This window comes from Myotis yumanensis, unplaced genomic scaffold (genome assembly GCF_028538775.1).
Source record: "Myotis yumanensis isolate MYYU_CA2020_CCGP unplaced genomic scaffold, mMyoYum1.0.hap1 SCAF_23, whole genome shotgun sequence".
NCBI classification, from domain to species: Eukaryota; Metazoa; Chordata; class Mammalia; order Chiroptera; family Vespertilionidae; genus Myotis; species Myotis yumanensis.
In genome coordinates, this window is record NW_027223774.1 from 4,937,273 (window position 1) to 4,958,271 (window position 20,999).

Genomic DNA, 20,999 nt, shown 5'->3' on the forward strand with positions numbered 1-20,999 from the left:
GATAGAAACATCAATGAGCAGAGAGAATCCTTGATCAACTGCCTCTTGCACACGCCCCACTGGTGATCGAGTCTGAAACCTGGAGTGTGCCCTGACCAGGAATGGAAACCAGCCCTCCTGGTTCAGAGGTTCACGCTTTATGTCTCAGCCACTCTGGCCAGCTATACTTCTCTCCTTTGTCCCAGAGGCTTCTCTGCCTTCATTTTATGCAGCCTCCCCAAGGCAGGAAGCATTCCCTCCTTTAATTAATGACTTTCAACTACTCAGAACATCCCTTTTGTGACAGATCCATCTGGAAAGGCAGCCTTGTCTAACATCACTATTGGGATGGGGTCAGAGGCTCTAACAGGGGTGGGCAAACTTTTTGACTCGAGAGCCACAATGGGTTCTTAAACTGGACCAGAGGGCCGGAACAAAAGCATGGATGGAGTGTTTGTGTGAACTAATATAAATTCAAAGTAAACATCATTACATAAAAGGGTACGGTCTTTTTTTTTTTTTTTTTTAGTTTTATTCATTTCAAACGGGCTGAATCCGGCCTGAGGGCCGTAGTTTGCCCATGGCTGCTAGTATCTTGAAGAAGGGAAATGTAGATTTATGTTCAAGTGGCTGCAGCATCAGCTCTTGATCAGGGGTAAGAAAATGCACATTTTACTGCTCAGAATAGCTCAGAAAGTTCTGATAGAAGAGTAAATAGTAAATAGAAGGGACTGGTTCACTAGATTAGTACGAAAGACCTGGTAGTTAAATGTACTATTAACTTACAGAACATGAGAGGTACATGTGGATTAACACTTGCAAAAATTAATGTTTACTTGTGATCATATCCACATAATTATATTTTTAAGTAAATTTTGTTTTAAAAAATATTTTTTTATTGATTTTTAAAATATATATATTTTATTGATTTTTTACAGAGAGGAAGGGAGAAGAATAGAGTTATAAACATCGATGAGAGAGAAACATTGATCACCTGCCTCCTGCACACACCCTACAGGGGATGTGTCCGCAACCAAGGTACATGCCCCTGACTGGAATCAAACCCAGGACCCTTGAGTCCGCAGGCTGACGCTCTATCCAATGAGCCAAACCAGTTAGGGCTTTTTTATTGCTTTTTTACAGAGAGTAAGGGAAAGGGATAGGGTCAGAAACATCGATGAGAGAGAAACATTGATCAGCTGCCTCCTGCACATTCCTCACTGGGGATGTGCCCGCAACCAAGGTACATGCCCTTGACCGGAATTGAACCTGGAACCCTCTGTCCTCAGGCTGATGCCCTATCCACCGAGCCAAACCGGTTAGGCCACATCATTATTTTTTTATTGAAGTATTTTTGGCAGTAATGTCACAGCAGTGGTGATCTGACCTTCCCTGTGCCTCAGTCACCTGATACCCATTGTCTCAGTCCACCTCACTGTAGAGTTAATAGTCTCCCTTTCTCAGGAACAAGGGTGCAGTAGGGGTTTAATGAAAGTTGTGCAAAGACCATCACTTCACATCTGGAAATGTCCCTCTTCTTAGCTTGCATTTGCTTTGGAAAATGAAGGACTTACTTTTGTTTCCTACAGATCATTGGCTTTTGCATGGGACCTGTAAACAATCAGGCCTTGATTCTTTACATTTTCATTATATTCTATACTCATATGACATACCCTACATTATCACTTTTTGTATTTTTTAGAAAGTTTCTCTCTCATCACTGATATTTCTATTTCTCCCTCTCTGAAATCAATAAAAATAAATATTAAAAAACTAGCCAACAACCACTACTTCCTCATTAGTGAACTCAGGAGCGAGCCTCAAGATTGAGGGGCACAGGCCTCCTGGATCTTATCAGAGTTGTCATAGTGGGACTTGTGGCAAAGGCAGTAATAAACACCAAAATTTCCTGCATTTGCAATGGGCATACAGCCAAAGTGTGAGCAAAGAAACTATCAGGATGGCCCGGCTGGCATGACTCCGTGGTTGAGTGTGGTCCTGTGAACCAGGAGGTCATGGTTAGATTTCTGGTCAGGGCACATGCCCAGGTTGCTGCTAGAGCCTCAGGATCCCGTGTGGGGCTTGCAGGAGGCAGCTGATGTTTCTCTTTCTCCTTCCCTCGCTGAAATCAATAAAAATAAACAAACTATCAGGGCCCTAACCGGTTTGGCTCGGTGGACAGAGTGGCGGTCTGTCGACTCAAGGGTCCCAGGTTCGATTCCGGTCAAGGGCATGTACCTTGGTTGGGAGTGTGCAGGAGGCAGCTGATCGATGTTTCTCTCTCATTGATGTTTCTAACTCTCTCCCTCTCTCTAAAAAATCAATAAAATATACTTTAAAAAATAAAATTAAAAAACTATCAGGATGACGCGCTCATTGTTCTTCACTCGTTCTAGATAGTGCTGCGGATCCCTCAGGTGGGACATGTCCATGGCGGCTTCCTGGTCAACTTCCTTCTTGGTTCTGTGGCCCTGCTCTTGCCTTCCGGGATGACGGGTAACTTCATTTCGATTCTGGACCTGGCAGAGGCGCTCCTGCTGGAGGCTGAGACGATATTCCTGGCGGTGTACGCGGCGGCCACTGGTTGCTGCAGTTGCCAAAACAGGAGAAGCCCTTTCTGGCCTTTGGAGACTTGGTACCATGAGGCACTTCCGTGGGGCCGCCATCCTGGAAGTCGGGCACTTGGCCGTCCGTGTGGGAATGACGGACAGAGCGGGGACATGGAGGCCCCCGAGGCGACCCAGAGGCCGGCTCGCGGCCTGGCTCAGAGACTCCCGTCAAAGGAAGTTCCCCTTCACGTCCCGCACCAGCGGCGCCGAGGCCGGCACTCGAGGCCGCAACGCCCGCCACCGCGCGGGGCGTGGCCCACAGGACCGGGACGCTAGCGGGCGACGGCCGAGGACATGGCGACAGCCTTTCCTCAGAAGAGCATTTCTTTACCCGAAAAAGACACTTTGGGAGCTCAGCCCCGCCCAGTCGGCTTCCCACCCAGGTTCAAGTTTATTTTGTCGCGGTACTGCGCATGCTCAGCCTCTTGGCCCCGCCCCTGCCCTAAAGCTCCCCTCAGGCCACGCCTCTTCCGGGTGGGGTTTTTTTTCTCCTTTTGCTGCAAACCAAGCGGAAGCCAGACTGAGGACCGGTCCCGCCTCTGCAACCATTTCCGTCGGCTGTCTCCCGGGCCTGCGCATGCGTGGCTCCTCACTAGGCCCCTTACTAAACACGCAGGCCAGTTCCATCGCAGATGTTTTTTTCACCTGCAGGTGGTAGCAGCGCAAGCGCGGCCTCTCCAAGCCCCGCCCCTCGCGCGAGCCCCGCCCCCGGGACGCCGCCATCTTGTAGGAGCTCGGAAGGTGGGAGAGACGTCCCAGGTCACACTGCGGAGCGTGAGTTCGTCTTTCTAGTTTCTTGACCGTCCCCTCCTCTCCGCAAGCCCTAGGGCTCGCCCTGCACCTTGACGTCCCCGCAGGCGGCCCCGTCCTCCGTGGAAATGTAGGCGGCGTCCTCCTCAGAGGCCCAGGCACCTGCCTTGGCGTTTAAAATGGCGCCTAGCCCTAACCGGTGTGGTTTCGGCTCCTCAGGTTTGTTTCCCCGGGTGTCGCCTGACACCGGAAGGGGAGTGTTGGCTCTGCAAAGGTTCCTACCGCTGGTGGGTGTGTGTGTCCACGCGCGCACAAGATTTGAAGAAAAGGGTGGGAAGGGGCCCAGCCGCTTTGGCTCAGAGGATAGAGCGTCGGCCTGCGGACTCCAGTGTCCCAGGTTCGATTCCGGTCAAGGGCATGTACTTCGGTTGCGGGTACATCCCCCGTGGAGGGTGTGCGGGAGGCAGCTGATCCATGTGTCTCTCTCATTGCTGTTTCTAACTCTATCCCTGTCCCTTCCTCTCTGTAAAAAATCAATAAAATATATATATATATTTTAAAGGGGGGGTGGGAAAACTCACTTGTCTCTGCTGTTTACTGCCCCTGAGCCCCTCCTGTGGCCGTGAGGAGCAGTCCCCGTCTTTCCCACACGGTGAGGTCAATCCTGTGGATGGTGGCGGCGCAGGAAAGGGGTGTGTTGGTAAATGGCATACTTTCATCTGTCCATTCGCCGCTAAACTCTCCTGTTGCCCAGGCAGAAGCCCAGAAGAGGAGGAAGAGGAAAGAGCTCAGTAGTGGCTGTTTCTCAGGTAAAGTCATATTCTCAGTGGGTTGTGTCCGTCCTTCCTGAAATGCCCTTTGAGGTGTTATTCTCTGACCGAGTTGTCCCGCCTGACATTTGTTTGTTCACACTGAACCCGGGCCTTCCCTCAGTCCCTTTCATCTTAACTTAAATTCTATCCCACCATGATCCAGTGACATCAGTTTTTTATCAACCCGGATAAAAAAACATGCTGCACATCAGTGATGCTCATTTATCTATGGCCTGTTATTACATTGAAGGCCTAGGAGAACCTTGTCCTGGAGTTGGAGAACAAGTAAGCTAGCTCTTGCTAAACCTGAAGAACAAAGCTTCTGCCAACAATGAATATGATGTCTTATGCTTCATGGGAAAGTGCCTGGATGAACAGAAGAGTAACACAAAGTACCTGCAAAACCAGCTAGTATATCATAAGGAGTTAGAAACTCTTGATCCCCAGACTGGTGCAAGAGACAACCAATTGGCGTTGTCCTCTCCCCCTTCCTTTCTTTTATTCTACCTAAAAATCAATGAAAAAACATCCTCAGGGTGTTACTTGTTCTCCAACTCCAGGACAAGGTTCTCCTCTGAGCCAAACCGCCTAGGGCTATACTAACTTTTTTTTTTAATCCTCATCTGAAGACATGCTTTCATTATTTTTCATCTTCATTGTTGAAAGTATTACATTTCAACATTTTGTTAAAATTACTATGTATGTCCCCTTTTTTCTCCCACTGACCCCTTTGAGTTTCTGGGGTGTTTTTTATTTTGTTGAAATTGAGGTATTGAGCTTTCTTACTACTGTGTGGCTATTTTTTTTAAAATATATTTTATTGATTTTTTACAGAGAGGAAGGGAGAGAGAGAGAGAGAAACATCGATGAGAGAGAAACATCGATTCAGCTGCCTCCTGCACACTCCCCACTGGGGATGCGCCCGCAACCAAGTTACATGCCCTTGACCAGAATTGAACCTGGGACCCTTGAGTCTGCAGGCCGACGCTCTATCCGCTGAGCCGAACCGGTTAAGGCTATTTTTAATCCTTTCATGTGTTCTGCCTGCATTTGGGATTCCTGAATTTGCACATCCATGTTATTGTATATTGTTAGAGTAATTGTTATAGCTTTCTGCTGAATTCACACTTGTATCATTATATAATATCCTTTTTGTGTTGTGACACTTCTTTAAAAAATATGTTTTTATTGGTGTTAGAGAGGAAGGGAGAAGGATAGAGATAGAAATACTGATGAGAGCCCTGGGTGGTGTTGCTCAGTGGCTAGAGCATCAGCCTGGGGATTGAGGGGTCCCAGGTTCGATTCTCGTCAAGGGCACATGCCTGGGTTGTGGGCTTGATCCCCAGTAGGGGGGGCATTTGACCTATGAACCAAAGGGTCACCGGATTGACTCCTGGTTGGAGCACACGCCTGAGTTGCAGGCTTGATGTTTCTCTCAGGCATGTGCTCCAACCAGGAGTCAATCCGGTGACTCCTTGGTTCATAGGTCAAAACTCAGTCACTGACCCACACTGGCCAGGCTGTTGTGACACTTTTAAAACCGTACTGTGTATTTGTCCGGTACTAGTATGGCCAGCCATACCCTTTAATCAATTGAGATGTTTTTCTTCATTGTGAAAGTTTCAGCTGTTTACACTTAAAATTATTGGAATGGATGAACTACTACAACCATTTCAGAATTATTTTCTCTACATTTTGAAGCTTTTTTTGGTCTTACCTTTCCTCTCTTATTTTGTTCTATTGTGTTTCTTAGATTTGGGGGTAGAGGGGATAACATGATCTGATTTATTTTTTTAATCTTTTTTTTTTTTTGAAGGTTTTTATTTTATTTTATGTACAAAGAGATAGCATTCTGTCATAAGGTAGATGTCTTGAACGACCCATTCCTGGAAGTTCTTAGTCCAACTTAATGAAGCCTATGTCCTTTGCGTACTGACGGAAACACTGGCGGCACATGTTGAGGCCGTACTTCCGGATCAGACCGTGGCGGTTTGAGCAGACGCAGCAAGAACGAGAACCTTGGCCGAATTTCCTCGGATGGCTCCAGTAGAGTTGCTGGTGACCCATCTTGCTCACTCTGTAGCAACGAGGCAAAAGGAAAGGGTAATCTTTTTTTTTGAGTGTGTTTTCTATAGATATTGTGGTTGCCATCAGGGTAACTTAAGACATTATAAAATTATAACAATATATTTTGAATTCTTGGTCAGTAATTAATATATCTCTATTTAATATTGTTGTTGTTTTTAAGTTGACTTTTAGTAAACTACAAGGAGGAGGGCAGAGGGAATACAGCGGGGGTTGAAGTTATCCCAGAGGCTCCTTAAACTATCTTCATATTTTTGGATTTTTCTTTTTGTTCTGATTGGATGTTTTTTCCTCCCCCATATTTCAAATTGTTGATTTGATTCTCAGAACCCTCTACTGTTGAATCCCTATAAGTTATTCTTTATTTCAGTTAGTGTATGCTTAATTTCTGACTGGTCCTCTTTGATATTTTTGACATTCTCACTAAGATCTTTGAAAGTCCCACTAATTCCCTTGAAGCACTCATGAAGATACTTAAGTAACCTTATAACCATGGTTTTGAACTCTGTATCGAGTAGTTTGCTTTCTTCCATTTGTTTCACTTGTGACATGTTTGTCTCCCACATTTTGGCTGCTTCCCTGTATTAGCCTGTATTAGTTTCTATGTATTAGATAAAGCTGCTGTGTCTCCTGGACTTGGTAGAGTGGCCTTATATAGTACATGTCCTGTAGGGCCTAGTGGCCAGTCTCCCCCAGTCACCTGAGCTGGGCACCTTAGGTATGCCCCTGTGTGGGCTGTGTGCAGTCTGGTAGTTGAGCCTTGATTGCTGTTGGCGTCACTGGGAGGAACTGGCCTCCAGGCCAGTTGGCTGTGAGGACCAGCTGTGACTACTGTGGGACAGCTGTGCAGGAAGAGCTACTACAAACACCTTGGGTGGGGCTGCAAATTGTATGGGGCAGGGTCTCAGGGAATCACCAAGGTGGAGAAAACAGTTTGAACCAGGTTGATGGGACTCAGAAATGGCTGCCAGTCAGCCCTTTGATAGGGGAGGTCCCAGCACAGGAATAATGATCCTTGTGAGCACCCCTATCTGGGAGAAAGCCACTTTGAATTCCTGCCCAATGCCAGACACTCCAGTTCCTCCCCATATGTTCTCATAGGGGTGGAGTCCGAGTATGTTTGTGCACTGGCCCTTTAACAGGGACACCTGGGTTCCCGGCAGCCTCAATCCCCGCTGGTTTTTACAGCCCTAAGTTAGGGGATTTCTTTACAGCTCTGAGACCGTGGGTTGGGGCTCTGGTGTGGGGTGGGGACCCCCTTGCTCTTCACCGGCAGCCTCCACAGGGACAATCTCCCTCCCAATTAAAAAACAGCACAGGTAGATGTTAGACCAGCCGTGGGCAAACTATGGCCCGTTTGAAATGAATAAAACTAAAAAAGAAAAAGACCGTACCCTTTTATGTAATGATGTTTACTTTGAATTTATATTAGTTCACACAAACACTCCATCCATGCTGTTGTTCCGGCCCTTTGGTCCAGTTTAAGAACCCATTGTGGCCCTCGAGTCAAAAAGTTTGCCCACCCCTGTGTTAGACCATCCCTTTCTGCACCTGTTGCGCTCTTACCAGTCTCGATGTGCTTTCTTCTTTACTTCTCTAGTTTTATAGGACTCCCAGCCAGCCAGCTTTCAGGTGGTTCTGAATGATTGTTCTGTATTTTAGTTGTAATTTTGATGTGGTTCTGGGAGGCATCGAATATCCACGTTTACCTATGCCGCCATCTTGGTCCTCCAGATCTCTATTACCAGTATTTTAAAGCAAATTTGGAGATTTATTATATTTTCCTGGCTTATTTATATGCTTTGTGGTCTTTATTGAGATTTGGATGAAGAAACAGTCACCATGCCAGGCTTTATGAACTTGCGTTGTGTAGGAGAACACAGCTAACAGTCATCTGTGCTAGAGGTTCTAAAGCCTGTCAGACCAGGTCTGCGGATGTGTATGCTGTGTTTTTGTGTGTCATTTCCCAGTTTAAGATGTTTTCTCTTTAGAGTAGTGGTTCTCAACCTTCCTAATGCCGCGACCCTTTAATACAGTTCCTCATGTTGTGGTGACCCCCAACCATAGAATTATTTTCAATGCTACTTCATAACTGTAATTTTGCTACTGTTATGAATCAGAAGTAAATATCTGATATGCAGGATGTATTTTCATTGTTACAAATTGAACATAATTAAATCATAATGATTAAACACAAAAACAATATGTAATTATATATGTTTTCCGATGGTCTTAGGCGACCCCTTGTGAAAGGGTCGCGACCCACAGGTTGAGAACTGCTGCTTTAGAGGCTATGAAGTTTTCCTTTACCTCACATCTATCTTCAATACTGTAATCTTTGTGGTTTGAACAGTCAGCTTTTTTCAGCTGCTACCACAATGCAGTGACAATGTATACCCTTACTTTAGTGCTCTGTGTCAACACAAAAAAGAAACTAGTCCCTCAGGCAGCTGCAAAAAGGCCAGATCACTGGACATAGTACACTCATCTATTTATCTTCAAACTGGGAGTTTTCTCACAATTTCCATGGTGTGTTAGGGAGAGTTTGCATTTATTGGAGGCAAATATAAGCATCTTATCTATCTTCTTTGAATTGATTCTTGTCTTTCCTGGGACTGCTGTGGTTTAATTAAACTTCATAAAATGCTGTTGGGTCAGTAACTGTCACTAAGTTCACTTCTCCCTTGAGGAGCAAAATTTTGATGCTTCCTATTCTGCCATGTTGCTGAAGTCCTATAATCAGTATTAATTTTGTACATTAGAATTGAAAGTATATTCACCTGAGTGTAGTGTGTGATAATTCATTTGGTATCTTTAAATTATGTCTCCTGAAGACGCCCAAGACTTACTTTTTTTTTTTTTCTAAATATATTTTATTGATTTTTCACAGAGAGGAAGGGAGAGAGATAGAGAGTTAGAAACATCGATCAGCTGCCTCCTGCACATCTCCCACTGGGGATATGCCCGCAACCAAGGCACATGCCCTTGACCGGAATCGAACCCGGGACCTTTCAGTCCACAGGCCAAAGCTCTATCCACTGAGCCAAACTGGTTTCAGCCCAAGACTTATTTCTAAAGCCAACCATAGAAGAATCATTCCAGCCCTGACCGGTTTGGCTCAATGGATAGAGCGTTGGCCTGTGGACTGAAGGGTCCCAGGTTTGATTCCAATCAAGAGAGTGTATCTTGGTTGTGGGCACATCCCCAGTAGGGGGTGTGCAGGAGGCAGCTGATAAATGTTTCTCTCTAATCGATGTTTCTAACTCTCTATCCCTCTCCCTTCCTGTGAAAAATCAATAAAATATATTTTTTTAAAAAAGAGAGAGAGAATCATTCCAGAAAGTGCTACTGGTAAGATATGGAAGGTGTGATTTTGAGAGTGTATACCTTATGAAAGACTGGGAATGTGAATAGGAGTGTGAAGGGAAGAAAGGATGTTATGATGAACATAACCAAACTGGGACAATTACTCAATATTTTTGTTGCAAAAGAGACCAAATATATAAAACATCTGGAAAACCATCACTTTATGGCAGTTGGGTTTATAGAACAATGTTTTTGTTATAATATATTTTTATTGGATTCAGAGAGGAGAGAGAAACATCAGTGATGAGAGAGAATCAGTGATGAGCTGCCTCCTGCATGTCCCCTATTGGGGATTGAGCCTGCAACCTGGGCATGTGCCCTTGACTGGAATTGAACCTGGGACCCTTCAGTCCCCAGTCCGACTCTCTATCCACTGAACAAAACCAGCCAAGACAACAATGTGTTTCTTTTAGAATTTTTTTAAAAATATATTTTATTGATTTTTTTACAGAGAGGAAGGGAGAGAGATAGAGAGTTAGAAACATCAATGAGAGAGAAACATCGATCAGCTGCCTCCTGCACACCCCCTACTGGGGATGTGCCCGCAACCCAGGTACATGCCCTTGACCGGAATCGAACCTGGGACCTTTCAGTCCGCAGGCCAAAGCTCTATCCACTGAGCCAAACCGGTTTCGGCTAGAATATTTTTTTAAAATTTTTTCTTCACCCAGAACAATGACAATGTTAGAAGAAGCATGTGAAAGTGATTCAAGTGAAATTAGTTTTCCTAAAAAACATCATAGAGTCATTCTTTTTTTGTCATCAGAGTATGAGGATTTTGAAAAATGGCATGATCTGAGAGGTAATCAACCTAGGATTATGCCTTTCTGCCCTAACCAGTTTGGCTCAGTGGATAGAGCGTCGGCCTGCGGACTCAAGGGTCCCATGTTTGATTCCGGTCAAGGGCATGTACCTTGGTTGCAGGCACATCCCCAGTAGGGGGTGTGCAGGAGGCAGCTGATCGATGTTTCTCTCTCATCGATGTTTCTGGCTCTCTATCCCTCTCCCTTACTTTCTGTAAAAAATCAATAAAATATTTCTTTTTTAAAAAAAGGGAATGGAGATATAATTTTAAATGGGGGCAACAATATTTTATGTCACAATTTCTAGAATTCTCACTAATCTAGAGTGAAGGATGCATATTTCAAAAAGGGAAGGTGAAAATCAAAATGAAACATCGTGAATTTTTTCTTTCTCCAAACCCCTAATTATTTCCTGGGATTAACATTTGTGCTGAGTCATATGATAGAATTTTTAGCTATTTGAATATAGAATTTTTAGCTATTTGAATATATATTAATTATATGATTCTTGTTTTTTCTTTTTTTTTTTAATATATTTTTTATTGATTTCAGAGAGTAAGGGAGAGGGAGAGATAGAAACAAATGATGAGAGAGAATCACTGATGGGCTGCCTCCTGCATGCCCCCTATTGGGGATCGAGCCAGCAACCCAGGCATGTGCACTGTCCAGGAATCTGTGACCTCTTAGTTCCCAAGTCTGTGCTCAACCACTGAGCCATGCCGACAGTGCCAATTGCTTTCTTTGCTGAAAATACAAAAGAGAGTGTGACATGATTGTGGAACAAAATGGAAATTTATAGGACTCAGGTTTGATTTACTAGCAAATGCTGTTATCTTCATTTGAAGAAAGGCGAGAATCTCCATTTTCCAGAGCAAACTACCAGCAGAGAGAAACTAAAAAGGAGGAGGAGTCTTCAGATTAATATGATAGTTTATGCACATCTCAGTAAATTCGTAAAAGACCCTTATTAATGCTAACAGGGTAAATATTAACATAAAGGAGGAATCTGGCAGACAGCCCTGAACCAAGTGAACATCGGCTGCCTGATGCATTCATCATTGTTTGCAAAAAAGCGAACACTCACAGCGTGAATCTAATCATTAGAAAACAGTAGTCTTGTGCAAAATTTCAAGCTAGATAACGTTGTCATACACTATATTCTAGTGCAGTGATGGTGAATCTTTTCAGCTTGGCGTGTCAGCATTTTGAAAAACCCTAACTTAACTCTGGTGCCATGTCACAGACAGACATTTTTTGATGTTTGCAACCATAGTAAAACAAAGACTTATATTTTTGATATTTATTTTATATATTTAAATGCCATTTAACAAAGAAAAATTGAGTTCGTGTGTCACCTCTGACACACATGTCATAACGCATGTCATAGGTTCGCCATCACTGTTCTAGTGTCTCTGAAATTGCAATCTTTCTGATAGATCCTCCCTTCCCCCAACTGGTGGGTGGAGTATGACGTAACAAGCAGCCCGGAAATACCCGAGCGCCTAACCATGTACCTTATATGGACTATACATTGGACCACCAATCCACACCTGCCAAATAACCTAAGCCCTTGTCCTATTATGGACAATGCAGTAAGCCACCAATCAGTGTTTGCCGAGTACACTAAGGCCCCCCCCCCCTCCATTCCGCCCCTCAAAAGGTGTGCCCACCCCTGCACGTGCTGCTGTCCTGTCCTCCCCTTGGGAGACAGCCCAGCAGCTCCGGCAGGTCCTTCTCTAATAAAGCCTGTAGTCCTGGTTTTGGCCTGTGTCTGATTTTTCACTTTCTTTGAAGCAATCAAGAAAGCAAGGCTCTCTTCAGAACTTGTAGTTCTGGGCCACATGACAATTGTGTGATTTAATGAAATTTTTAATGCCACATCAAGATGGGACCTAGCCCTAGCCGGTTTGGCTCAGTGGATAGAGCATCGCCCATAGACTGAAGAGTCCCAGGTTCGATTCCAGTCAAGGGCACATACCTCAGTTGCAGACTCTATCCCGGCCCTGGTAAGGGTGCTTGAGAGGCAACTAACCTATGTGGATGTCTCTCCCCTTCCCTTCCACGCTCTCTAAAAATCAATAGAAAAATATCCTCGGGTGAGGGTTAACAACAACAACAAAAGATGGGGCCTAAATATGAAATGTTCCTCTTCACTGATAACCCAGGCCACAGTCCACCTTCGAATCAAGTGGGAATCTTGTTACCAACACCCCCCCATGTTGGTGTGTCAGAACCTTTTCAGTGTTTGCAGGTCATCAGTTCATGGTGGGAATCCTTTATGTCGTATCAGAAGATAGGAGGGACAGCATGGAGAAAAGCTCAGATGAAAGAGGAACATCCTAAAGAGCTGGCTTCGATCTCACTCATACGTGAGTAGACCCAGAAACAAGGAAGCATGGGACAGAGTGCGGAACTCCAGAGGGAAGGGTGGGTGGGTGGGAGGTAATAAAAAGACCTTGTATGAATATGTTCATAACCCATACACAGACAATAGGGGGCTGAAGGATTGGGGCGGGGGATGGGCTGGAGGAGGGGCCAAAGGGGGGAGGGAAAGGGGATATGTAATACTTTCAACAATAAAGACTTTTTTGTTAAAGAAAAAAGTAGTCAACAGATTTGTTTACAGGGCCATCAGTAAAGAAGTAAATGTGTGTAGTTTCTAAATCCACCAACTGTAGGAGGAAAAGCAGACACAGCCTGTGACCGTGGACAGAACATTTACCTGTTGTGGGATGAAGCGAGGATATGGCCCGATTCCTCCTCCCAGTCAATGGAAAGGTGTCCCCCTGGCCAGCAGCCACAAGAAGCAGAGTAGTTCATACCCAAGTGTTTCTCATGACCTTGATGGCTAACAAGCCTCCCCAAACTGTCCTTGGACTGCAACCAGGCTGTGCCCAGCAGGTCTCCCCTCTGCTTAGATAAGGCCTAGCTGACTAGACCCTGGCCATACAGAAACTCATCCGTCCAGCGCCATTGCCACCTGGTCTTCCCCAGGTGTTAGTAATAAAGGCTTGGTCTCTCCTTCCAGGGTCCCCCTAGTGCAGTGGTTCTCAACCTTGCTACAACATTGTTACTAATGTTGTAGCCCCACCCCATAACAAACAGAATTTCCGGAGGATGAAGCCCAGAAATCAGGATGTGCAGCCAGGGTTGAGAACCACTGCCCTAGTGGTTTTCTAGGACTAGCAAAGAACAGCAGGGTGCTCCCTGGTTGGAGCTCCCACAGCACACCCGAGACGCAGCCATGTGGTCCTGGTCCTGCTGTGGGTTGTTTTCTAAGGAGTCTGCATCTTGAGAATGTGCCCCCAAAGCTGTCAGCACTGCCCTTTCATCCGCTTCCACCACACTCAGTCACATGGACCTGGAATGCTGAAAGGGCCACCCCTCCTGTCCTCTGTCACAGGAGAGTCAGGAACAGTGAGCTCCTACATGGAGACCAAACAGGAGTTTCCCCTTGCCTGTCCTGCGAGGGGGGAGCCGCCACACATTGAGCTATAGTACCAGCATGTGGGCTGTGCTCCTGCCCCTTCAAATCCAGGCAGAGCAACTTGTTACCTCCCTGAACCAAGGGCTGTGCTCAATTCTCACGAATATGTTCAGAGCCCTCGTTCATGCCCGATGCTGGTCTCACCTTAGAATCACCTCATTAAACACTGAGGCCAAACACAGACCAACAGTCTGTGGGGAAGGGTGCAGGTGATGATGTGACGTTTATTGTGAACCCAGCTCTCAAGCACGGCCAGAAGTTGCATCTCAATGTTCAATGTGCATATAAATCCCTTGGTGCTCCAGCCCCACTGGGAGACCCCAATTCCCCTGGTCAGCAATGGGGCCCATGACTGGCACCGCTAGCAAGTTCCCCGTTGGTGGCTGTGGCTCCCCCAGACTTCTTGTTAGCGCCACATCAGAGAAAGCCCGCTGCAAGCCCTCGCACCACCGTCTCATCTCACACAACCAGCATCTGTGGAGATCCCAGTAAAGGAGTTACTACTTGCTGTCAGTTCCCAGTAAAGGCCACAATCACTACCCTAAAGGAGCCACGTGCCTTGCTGGCACTGGAAGGTTTATAAAAGGCTAGTCAAGGCAGTAACACCTGAGCAGGTCTCTCTGGCAAACGAGGATACACACATTCACCAATGCATGCTTACTGAGCAGCTAGTATGGGCTCACAAGCAGGTTATGGTCACTGTGAGGGGAACCTCACCCATATCACCTGAGTTAATCCTCAAAACACCCTGGGGGGTGGGCACCAGGAGTCCCACAATAACCATGAGCACCAAGATGCTGGTCCTGCCTTTCTCTCACCTTCTGTTTGCCATATTGGGTTTTGTTGTTCTTAACCCTCACTTGAGGATATTTTTCCATTGATTTTTTTCCCTGGAGGGGGATGTGGAGAAGGGAGAGAGACATCAATTGTTTACCTCCTAAAAGCACCCAGACTGGGGGCTGGAGGCAGGGGATGGAACCTGTGACCCAGGTAGGAGGAATGGAACCTGTGACCCTTCAGTGCATGGGCTGACTGAGCCACACCAGTCAGGGCCCCTATCATTGATTTTTGATGTCTGTATACAACAGGAGCTAAATAAGAACTGAGGGATACAGAAAGGAGTAGTAGCTGAGAAGTTCAGGGTTGTCATTGTGCTTACATTTACATTTATTGTAACAGGACAGGACATGTTTAAACAAGTAAGAGCCAGTTTTCCCAACTGGAAGTACTTTTTACACTCCCATCAGCAATGCAGGGTCACTGAAATTCCTCACGTGCTCACTAAAATGTAGTGTTACAGGGTTTGTTTTTAAATTAGCTTTTCTAGAACGCAGAAAGTAGCATCTCACTATTGTTTCCCTGGTGTCCAGGAGGAATGGAGAAACAACTGTATATATGATGATATAAAGAAAAATGTATATGAATGTGATTCACTCTTCAAAACAGATGGACATCCTTCCATTGGGGACAACATAGACGAATCTGGAGGACATTATGCTAAACAGAACAACCCAAAACAGAAAGCCAAATACCATATTATCTCACTTAAACGTGGACCTAGTAAAGTCACACTCATAAATGCAGAGTACAGTTGTGATTGCCAGAAGCTGACTGTGGGAGAAATGGGAGATGTTGGTCAAGAAATACAAGATTCGCCCTGGCCGGTTTGCCTCTGGGGGTGGAGCATCGGCCTGTGGACTGAAGGGTCCCAGGTTTGATTCCAGTCAAGGGCATGTACCTTGGTTACGGGCACATCCCCAGTAGGAAGTGTGCAGGAGGCAGCTGATGGATGTTTCTCTCTCACTGATGTTTCTAACTCTCTATCCTTCTCCCTTCCTCTCTGTAAAAAATCAGTAACATATATTTTTTAAAAAAAGAAATACAAGATTCAGTTATGCAGAAGCAATAAATTCTTGAGCTCTAAACTACAGCATGGGGACTCTAGCTAATTCTAGTGGATATTATACTTGCCACTGGCTAAGAGAGTACATCTTAAATGTCCTCACCACACACACAAATGGTAACCATGGGAGTTAATGGTATGATCATTAGCAAGTTTGTTGTAATCATTTCATAATGTATACATATAATTACTTTTCTGTAATGTGAGCAATTACTGGATCTGCAGCAATGCAAAACCAGATGCCGGGTGAAAGTTCTTCAATCAAAGAATTTAAAGAAAAAGATAACAGCCAAGATACCAAAATCTACAGTCCTTTGAATGTTTGGATCCTGGATGACTTGCCCTTCTCCCTCTGACTTAGAGGCAGACTCAGCTCTGTCGTCGGTCTGACCAGTGTGCCCAGGGCATGCCCAAACCCCAAACTACCTGGTGCCGGGGAGACAGCCCCTAGGAGCCCTACCCAAAGTCCCCATAGTGATCCGAGTAGGAGAGACCCAGACTGACTCTATGGCTTCAGGTAGAGAGCATGGACAAGGCCAGGTGAAGCCATGACCCTTCAACGCAAGGCTCCTGGAATAAGCGGCCTCTACTTCAGTTAATGGCTTACAGGTGGGCACAGCGTTGACATGATTCTGTGGGTCTTTATCTTGCAATGTTAAAGGCTCTTCTGCCCTGGATGGTGTGCTCCATGGTTAGAGCATTGGCCTGTGCACCAAAGAGTCTCAGATTTGATTCCCAGTCAAGGGCACATACCTGAGTTGCAGGTTCAATCCTGGGCCCTGTCCATCCCCCAAAGAAAGAAGTATCCTGTATGATAAAAATCACTGCCCATTCTCTTCCCCCAAAGATGTCACAGCCCCCAAAATTATCTTGTTTTTTGTCAATAGCTTTTCTGCCCCACCCTCTGGCTATAAATCCATCTTTTGGGGGGAGGAGGGCCGAGGATATTTTTCCATTGATTTTAAAGAGAGAGTGGAAGGGAGGGGGAGAGACAGAAATGTGAGAGACACATTGATTGGCTGCCTCACGCACACGCTCCAACCAGGGCCGGGAATTGAGCCCTTGACCAAAATCAAACCCGGGACCCTGCAGTTTCTCGGGCTGATGCTCTATCCACTAAGCCAAACCAGTTAGAGTTCAGTTTAGGTTTTAAGAACAAAAACGACATGAAAGGCGGTCTCTGTGGACCGAAAGCAGAGAAACCAAGAAGGGAGCGCCCTGGGCCATTTCAAACTGAAGGGAAGCGCGGGGGTGCGGGGGTGGGGGGGCGGGTCCCCCGGCGAGGCCAGAATATAGATGGGGGGCGCCGGCTGCGGGGACTTTAAGGTTCAGGTCAAACCCCAGACCCGGCAGGGCAAGGGAGAAGGTGAAACGGAGGCTTAAACTAGAAAAACGTAAACTTACGCTCTACACACAGTGCCACCTTCCCTCCTGGCTCTCGTTTCCCGGTGCTAGGAAACGGCCCGGAAGCCAGTGGAGAATTCCGGGGGCGGGACCTACTTAAAGGGTGCGCATGCGCTGTGAGGGCAGGGAATAAAAGCTGGGAAAGAACAGGGGTAAGTTGGGCTTCAGGGAGCGCGTGCGACAGGGGGCGGGACCTGGGGAGGCCAGCACGTGCAGTGACCACCAGGAAGGGAACTAACCAGGCAGAGGGGCGGAACTGGAGCGAGAGTACCCGGCTTCACGCCCAAGGTTCCCTTTCCGTGGTTGGCAATATGCTCCTGTTTTTCCCACCGACACCCCGCAAAACAGCATTTTCTTTCCTACACCCCAGTCAGCAGAGAGGCCAAGCCCCCCAAGGCTGAGTTCTAGAGGCTAGAATAGGAATAGGACCTGGAATGTGAGATGCTGAGGATTAAGGCATGTGATAATGACGTCACTAAGCATTGCTTTAAGGGGGGAAAAACTTCAAAAATTGTTATAAACTCAGTTGGTTGGGCATCCTCCCGTGCGCCAAAAGGTGGCTGGTTCCATCCCCATGAGGGCATGTGCCCAGGTTGAGAGCTGGATCTCTGATAAGGGATGTGCAGGAGGCAGCCAATCAAATATCTGTTTCTCTCTGTCTCCCTTCCTCTCTAAAAATCAACTTTAAAAAATCTAAATATAATGTACTTTCTATTTAATTATATGCTTCTTCTGAGAGCAATTAGTGTATTTTTATTTTAAAATAGAACCTTTTTGCCGAACCGGTTTGGCTCAGTGGATAGAGCGTCGGCCTGTGGACACAGGGGTCCCAGGTTCGATTCCGGTCAAGGGCATGTACCTTGGTTGGAGGCACATCCCCACTGGGGGCGTGCAGGAGGCAGCTGATCGATCTCTCTCATCGATGTTTCTGGCTCTCTATCCCTCTCCCTTCTTCTCTGTAAAAAATCAATAAAATATATTTTAAAAAAATAGAACCTTTTAAATAGCTCTATTTTTCTCTATTTTTTGAATATTCTATCAGGTGCAGATAACAAAGCCTGTAAAATACAGTCTCAGGAAGACATCTGGGTTCATTTTCACATAAAGAATCATTAATTTGGGCCTCGCTGGTTTGGCTCAGTGGTTTCTCTGTATGTGTATCTCTCTCCCTCTCCCTCCCTCCCTTCCACTCTCTCTCTAAAAATTAAACGAAAAAAATATCTTACAGTGAGGATCAACGACAGGAAAAAAAAAAAAGATACCGACAGCCCGGCCCAGTGGTTGAGCACTGACTGACCTATGATCCAGGTCACAGCTGGAGTCCCAGTCGGGGCACATGCCCGGGTTGCGGGCTCGATCCCCAGTGTGGGGTGTGCGGGAAGCGGCTGGTCCATGATTCCCTCTCACCATTGATGTTTCTCTCTCTCCCTTCCTCTCTGAAATCAATAAAAATATTTTTTAAAATAGTGTTTAGCAGTGAATATGGAAAATATACTGTTTATCAACTTCCTGTGCCAAACCACATACACACACCTCACCACTTAGCGCTCAGAAAAGGCCTGTCTGCTGCCCACGCTGCAGGAGGGACCCTGGGCCAGAAAACTGCCATCAGAGGCAAACAAGTGAGTCCACCCGCCCCCTTCCTTCAGATGATACTGCCCTGCTGGTGACACCTTCTCTCTATCGCTCTCCCTCTCACACATAAGGCGAGACCCCAAAATCAGGGGTCCTGGTAGAGCACAAAGCACAGCCGGGGGCCAGGCGGCAAGGCCACTATCTTCACTCCCGCGGGAGGGTGCGCGCGCACAGGGGCCCGGACACACGCACGCTGAGCGGGCGGCCCCTCGGCCTTTTATTCCTGACACCTGTGATCCGTTCCTCACACGTGATCGGAGCTGAGGCTCCGAATCTTACCCAATTGGCTAATTTAAAGGGGTTGACCTTTGCCATTTCAAAATGGCGCCCCCAGGGGAGCTGCAAGTCACATGGGCCAAGATGGCGCCTGCCACATCATGAGTCCGAAATGGCGGCTAACTCTAAAGCCTGTTCTTTGACAGAAAAATTACTTATTCACACACATACACACACACGCACACGCAGCCGCAGTGTTGGGACTGAACCCACACTCACCTTCAGGTCACAGGCCGGCCCTGACCAGCAGCGACGACGAAAATAAGGCCTGAGGGGCCCTCGGACGCGAGGACAGCGGTCTGGGCGGCGGGGGGTCTCGGGACTGGGATGGGGTCGCCAGGATCCCAGGACCAGGGAGAGGATATGGACCCCCCGCCCCCCGGGTGGGGACACGGCCGCCAGGGGCCTAGTCAGCGAGGGGGTGGCACAAGTCCAGTTCCCGGAAGAACTTTAATGGCGCCGGACAGGCCGAGAGTTCATGAAAGGGGGGGAAAAAAAACAAAAACGACTCAAAAGTCGCCACTAGTGGACCAAAAGGCAAAAGAGCAAGGGCAGGGAGCACCGTGGCAGCCATTTCACACACCGGGAGGAGTCTGGTGCCCGGAGGGCCGGCTGAGGGGACTGGAAGGTCCACGGGGAGCAGCAAACCCGGCTCGACGAGGGCGGGACGGTGACGCGCAGGTGAAACTAAGGCGGCAAGTCCCGCCCCGCAGCGTGCCCTCCCCTCCCTCTGCTGCCCTCACCTCCCACCTTCGACTTCATACAAAATGGCGCTGGGCCGCCAGGGGGTGCCTTCTGGGGCGGAGCGCACGGCCCGGGGGGCGGAGCCTTAGCGGAGGAGCGCACGGCCGGGGGGGCGGGGCCTTAGCGGAGGAGCTCACGGCCCAGGGGGCGGGGCTTGGAGCTTGCCGGCTGCCACTGGTCGGAGGAAAAGCCCGTATCTGAGTGGCCCGGATCGCAGGTTAGCTGCGGGGGCGTGGCCTAAGGAGGGACCGGGCATGCGCAGTGACGAGGAGGAAGCTTGAAGGAACCTGGCTGTGGAAGGAACGGGGGCGGGCCCTGAGCTTCTCTGGGATTTGCTAGCAAAAACCCTTTTCCCTGGGCCCTCGGCCCCGGCGGTACCAGGTGCGCTTTCCGAGTCCCGGTCGCGAGGAGGAGGAGGAGGAGGATGTGGCGCGCAGAGGGGAACTGGCTGCTGAAAACAAGCGGTAAGTGTGTTTCCGGAAGTGTATTCTGCGGAACCAGCACCTACTATGTTCTCAACACCGTGCCACTTTTGGAAGGTGACCCTGGGAACAGAAATAGGAGTCATGTAAAAGTCCTTTTACCGAAAAAGTTGCTTGAATGTCTGCCGAAATGTTCAAGTTTACCAGAGCACCGTTGGAACACTAATGAGATTATGATGCAGCCGTCCTTTCGGATTTCTTTTTAATAATGTGTGACCTTTCACCTTTGATCCCCTGTCCTGCATTACCTTGGTAACTATTTCATTTTTTAATTTCAGTTTTTAATTTTGGTGTGTAAGCTGTAACATTTCATCTCTCAAAAGTGTAACATGTCGAGACCGGTTTGGCTCAGTGGATAGAGCGTCGGCCTGCGGACTGAGGGGTCCCGGGTTCGATTCCGGTCAAGGGCATGTGCCTGGGTTGCGGGCACATCCCCAGTGGGAGATGTGCAGGAGGCAGCTGATCGATGTTTCTCTCTCATCGATGTTTCTAGCTCTCTATCTCTCTCCCTTCCTCTCTGTGAAAAATCAATAAAATATATTAAAAAAAAAAAAGTGTAACATGCCGATTTTCTCAAATAGATCCCTTTGAGCGATAAAAAAAAAACTATTTTCCAGCCCAGCCTACATGGTTCAGTGATTGAGTGGTTGAGCATAGACCTATG

At 47.2% G+C, this 20,999-nt stretch overlaps 1 protein-coding gene and 2 pseudogenes across 1 annotated transcript; 1 reads left to right on the plus strand and 2 right to left on the minus strand.

Moving 5' to 3' along the window:
• Positions 1-1,752: 1,752 nt before the first annotated feature.
• On the minus strand, positions 1,753-3,311 carry LOC139000295 (cytochrome b-c1 complex subunit Rieske, mitochondrial pseudogene; annotated as a pseudogene).
• Positions 3,312-5,888: 2,577 nt separating this feature from the next.
• On the minus strand, positions 5,889-6,273 carry LOC139000051 (small ribosomal subunit protein uS14-like). The gene has a single exon (XM_070402319.1). It carries the CDS (start codon positions 6,215-6,217, stop codon positions 6,047-6,049), a length of 171 nt encoding a protein of 56 aa, XP_070258420.1. The 5' UTR covers positions 6,218-6,273; the 3' UTR covers positions 5,889-6,046.
• Positions 6,274-20,277: 14,004 nt separating this feature from the next.
• LOC139000296 (calmodulin-binding transcription activator 1 pseudogene) lies at positions 20,278-20,541 on the plus strand (annotated as a pseudogene).
• Positions 20,542-20,999: the final 458 nt, after the last annotated feature.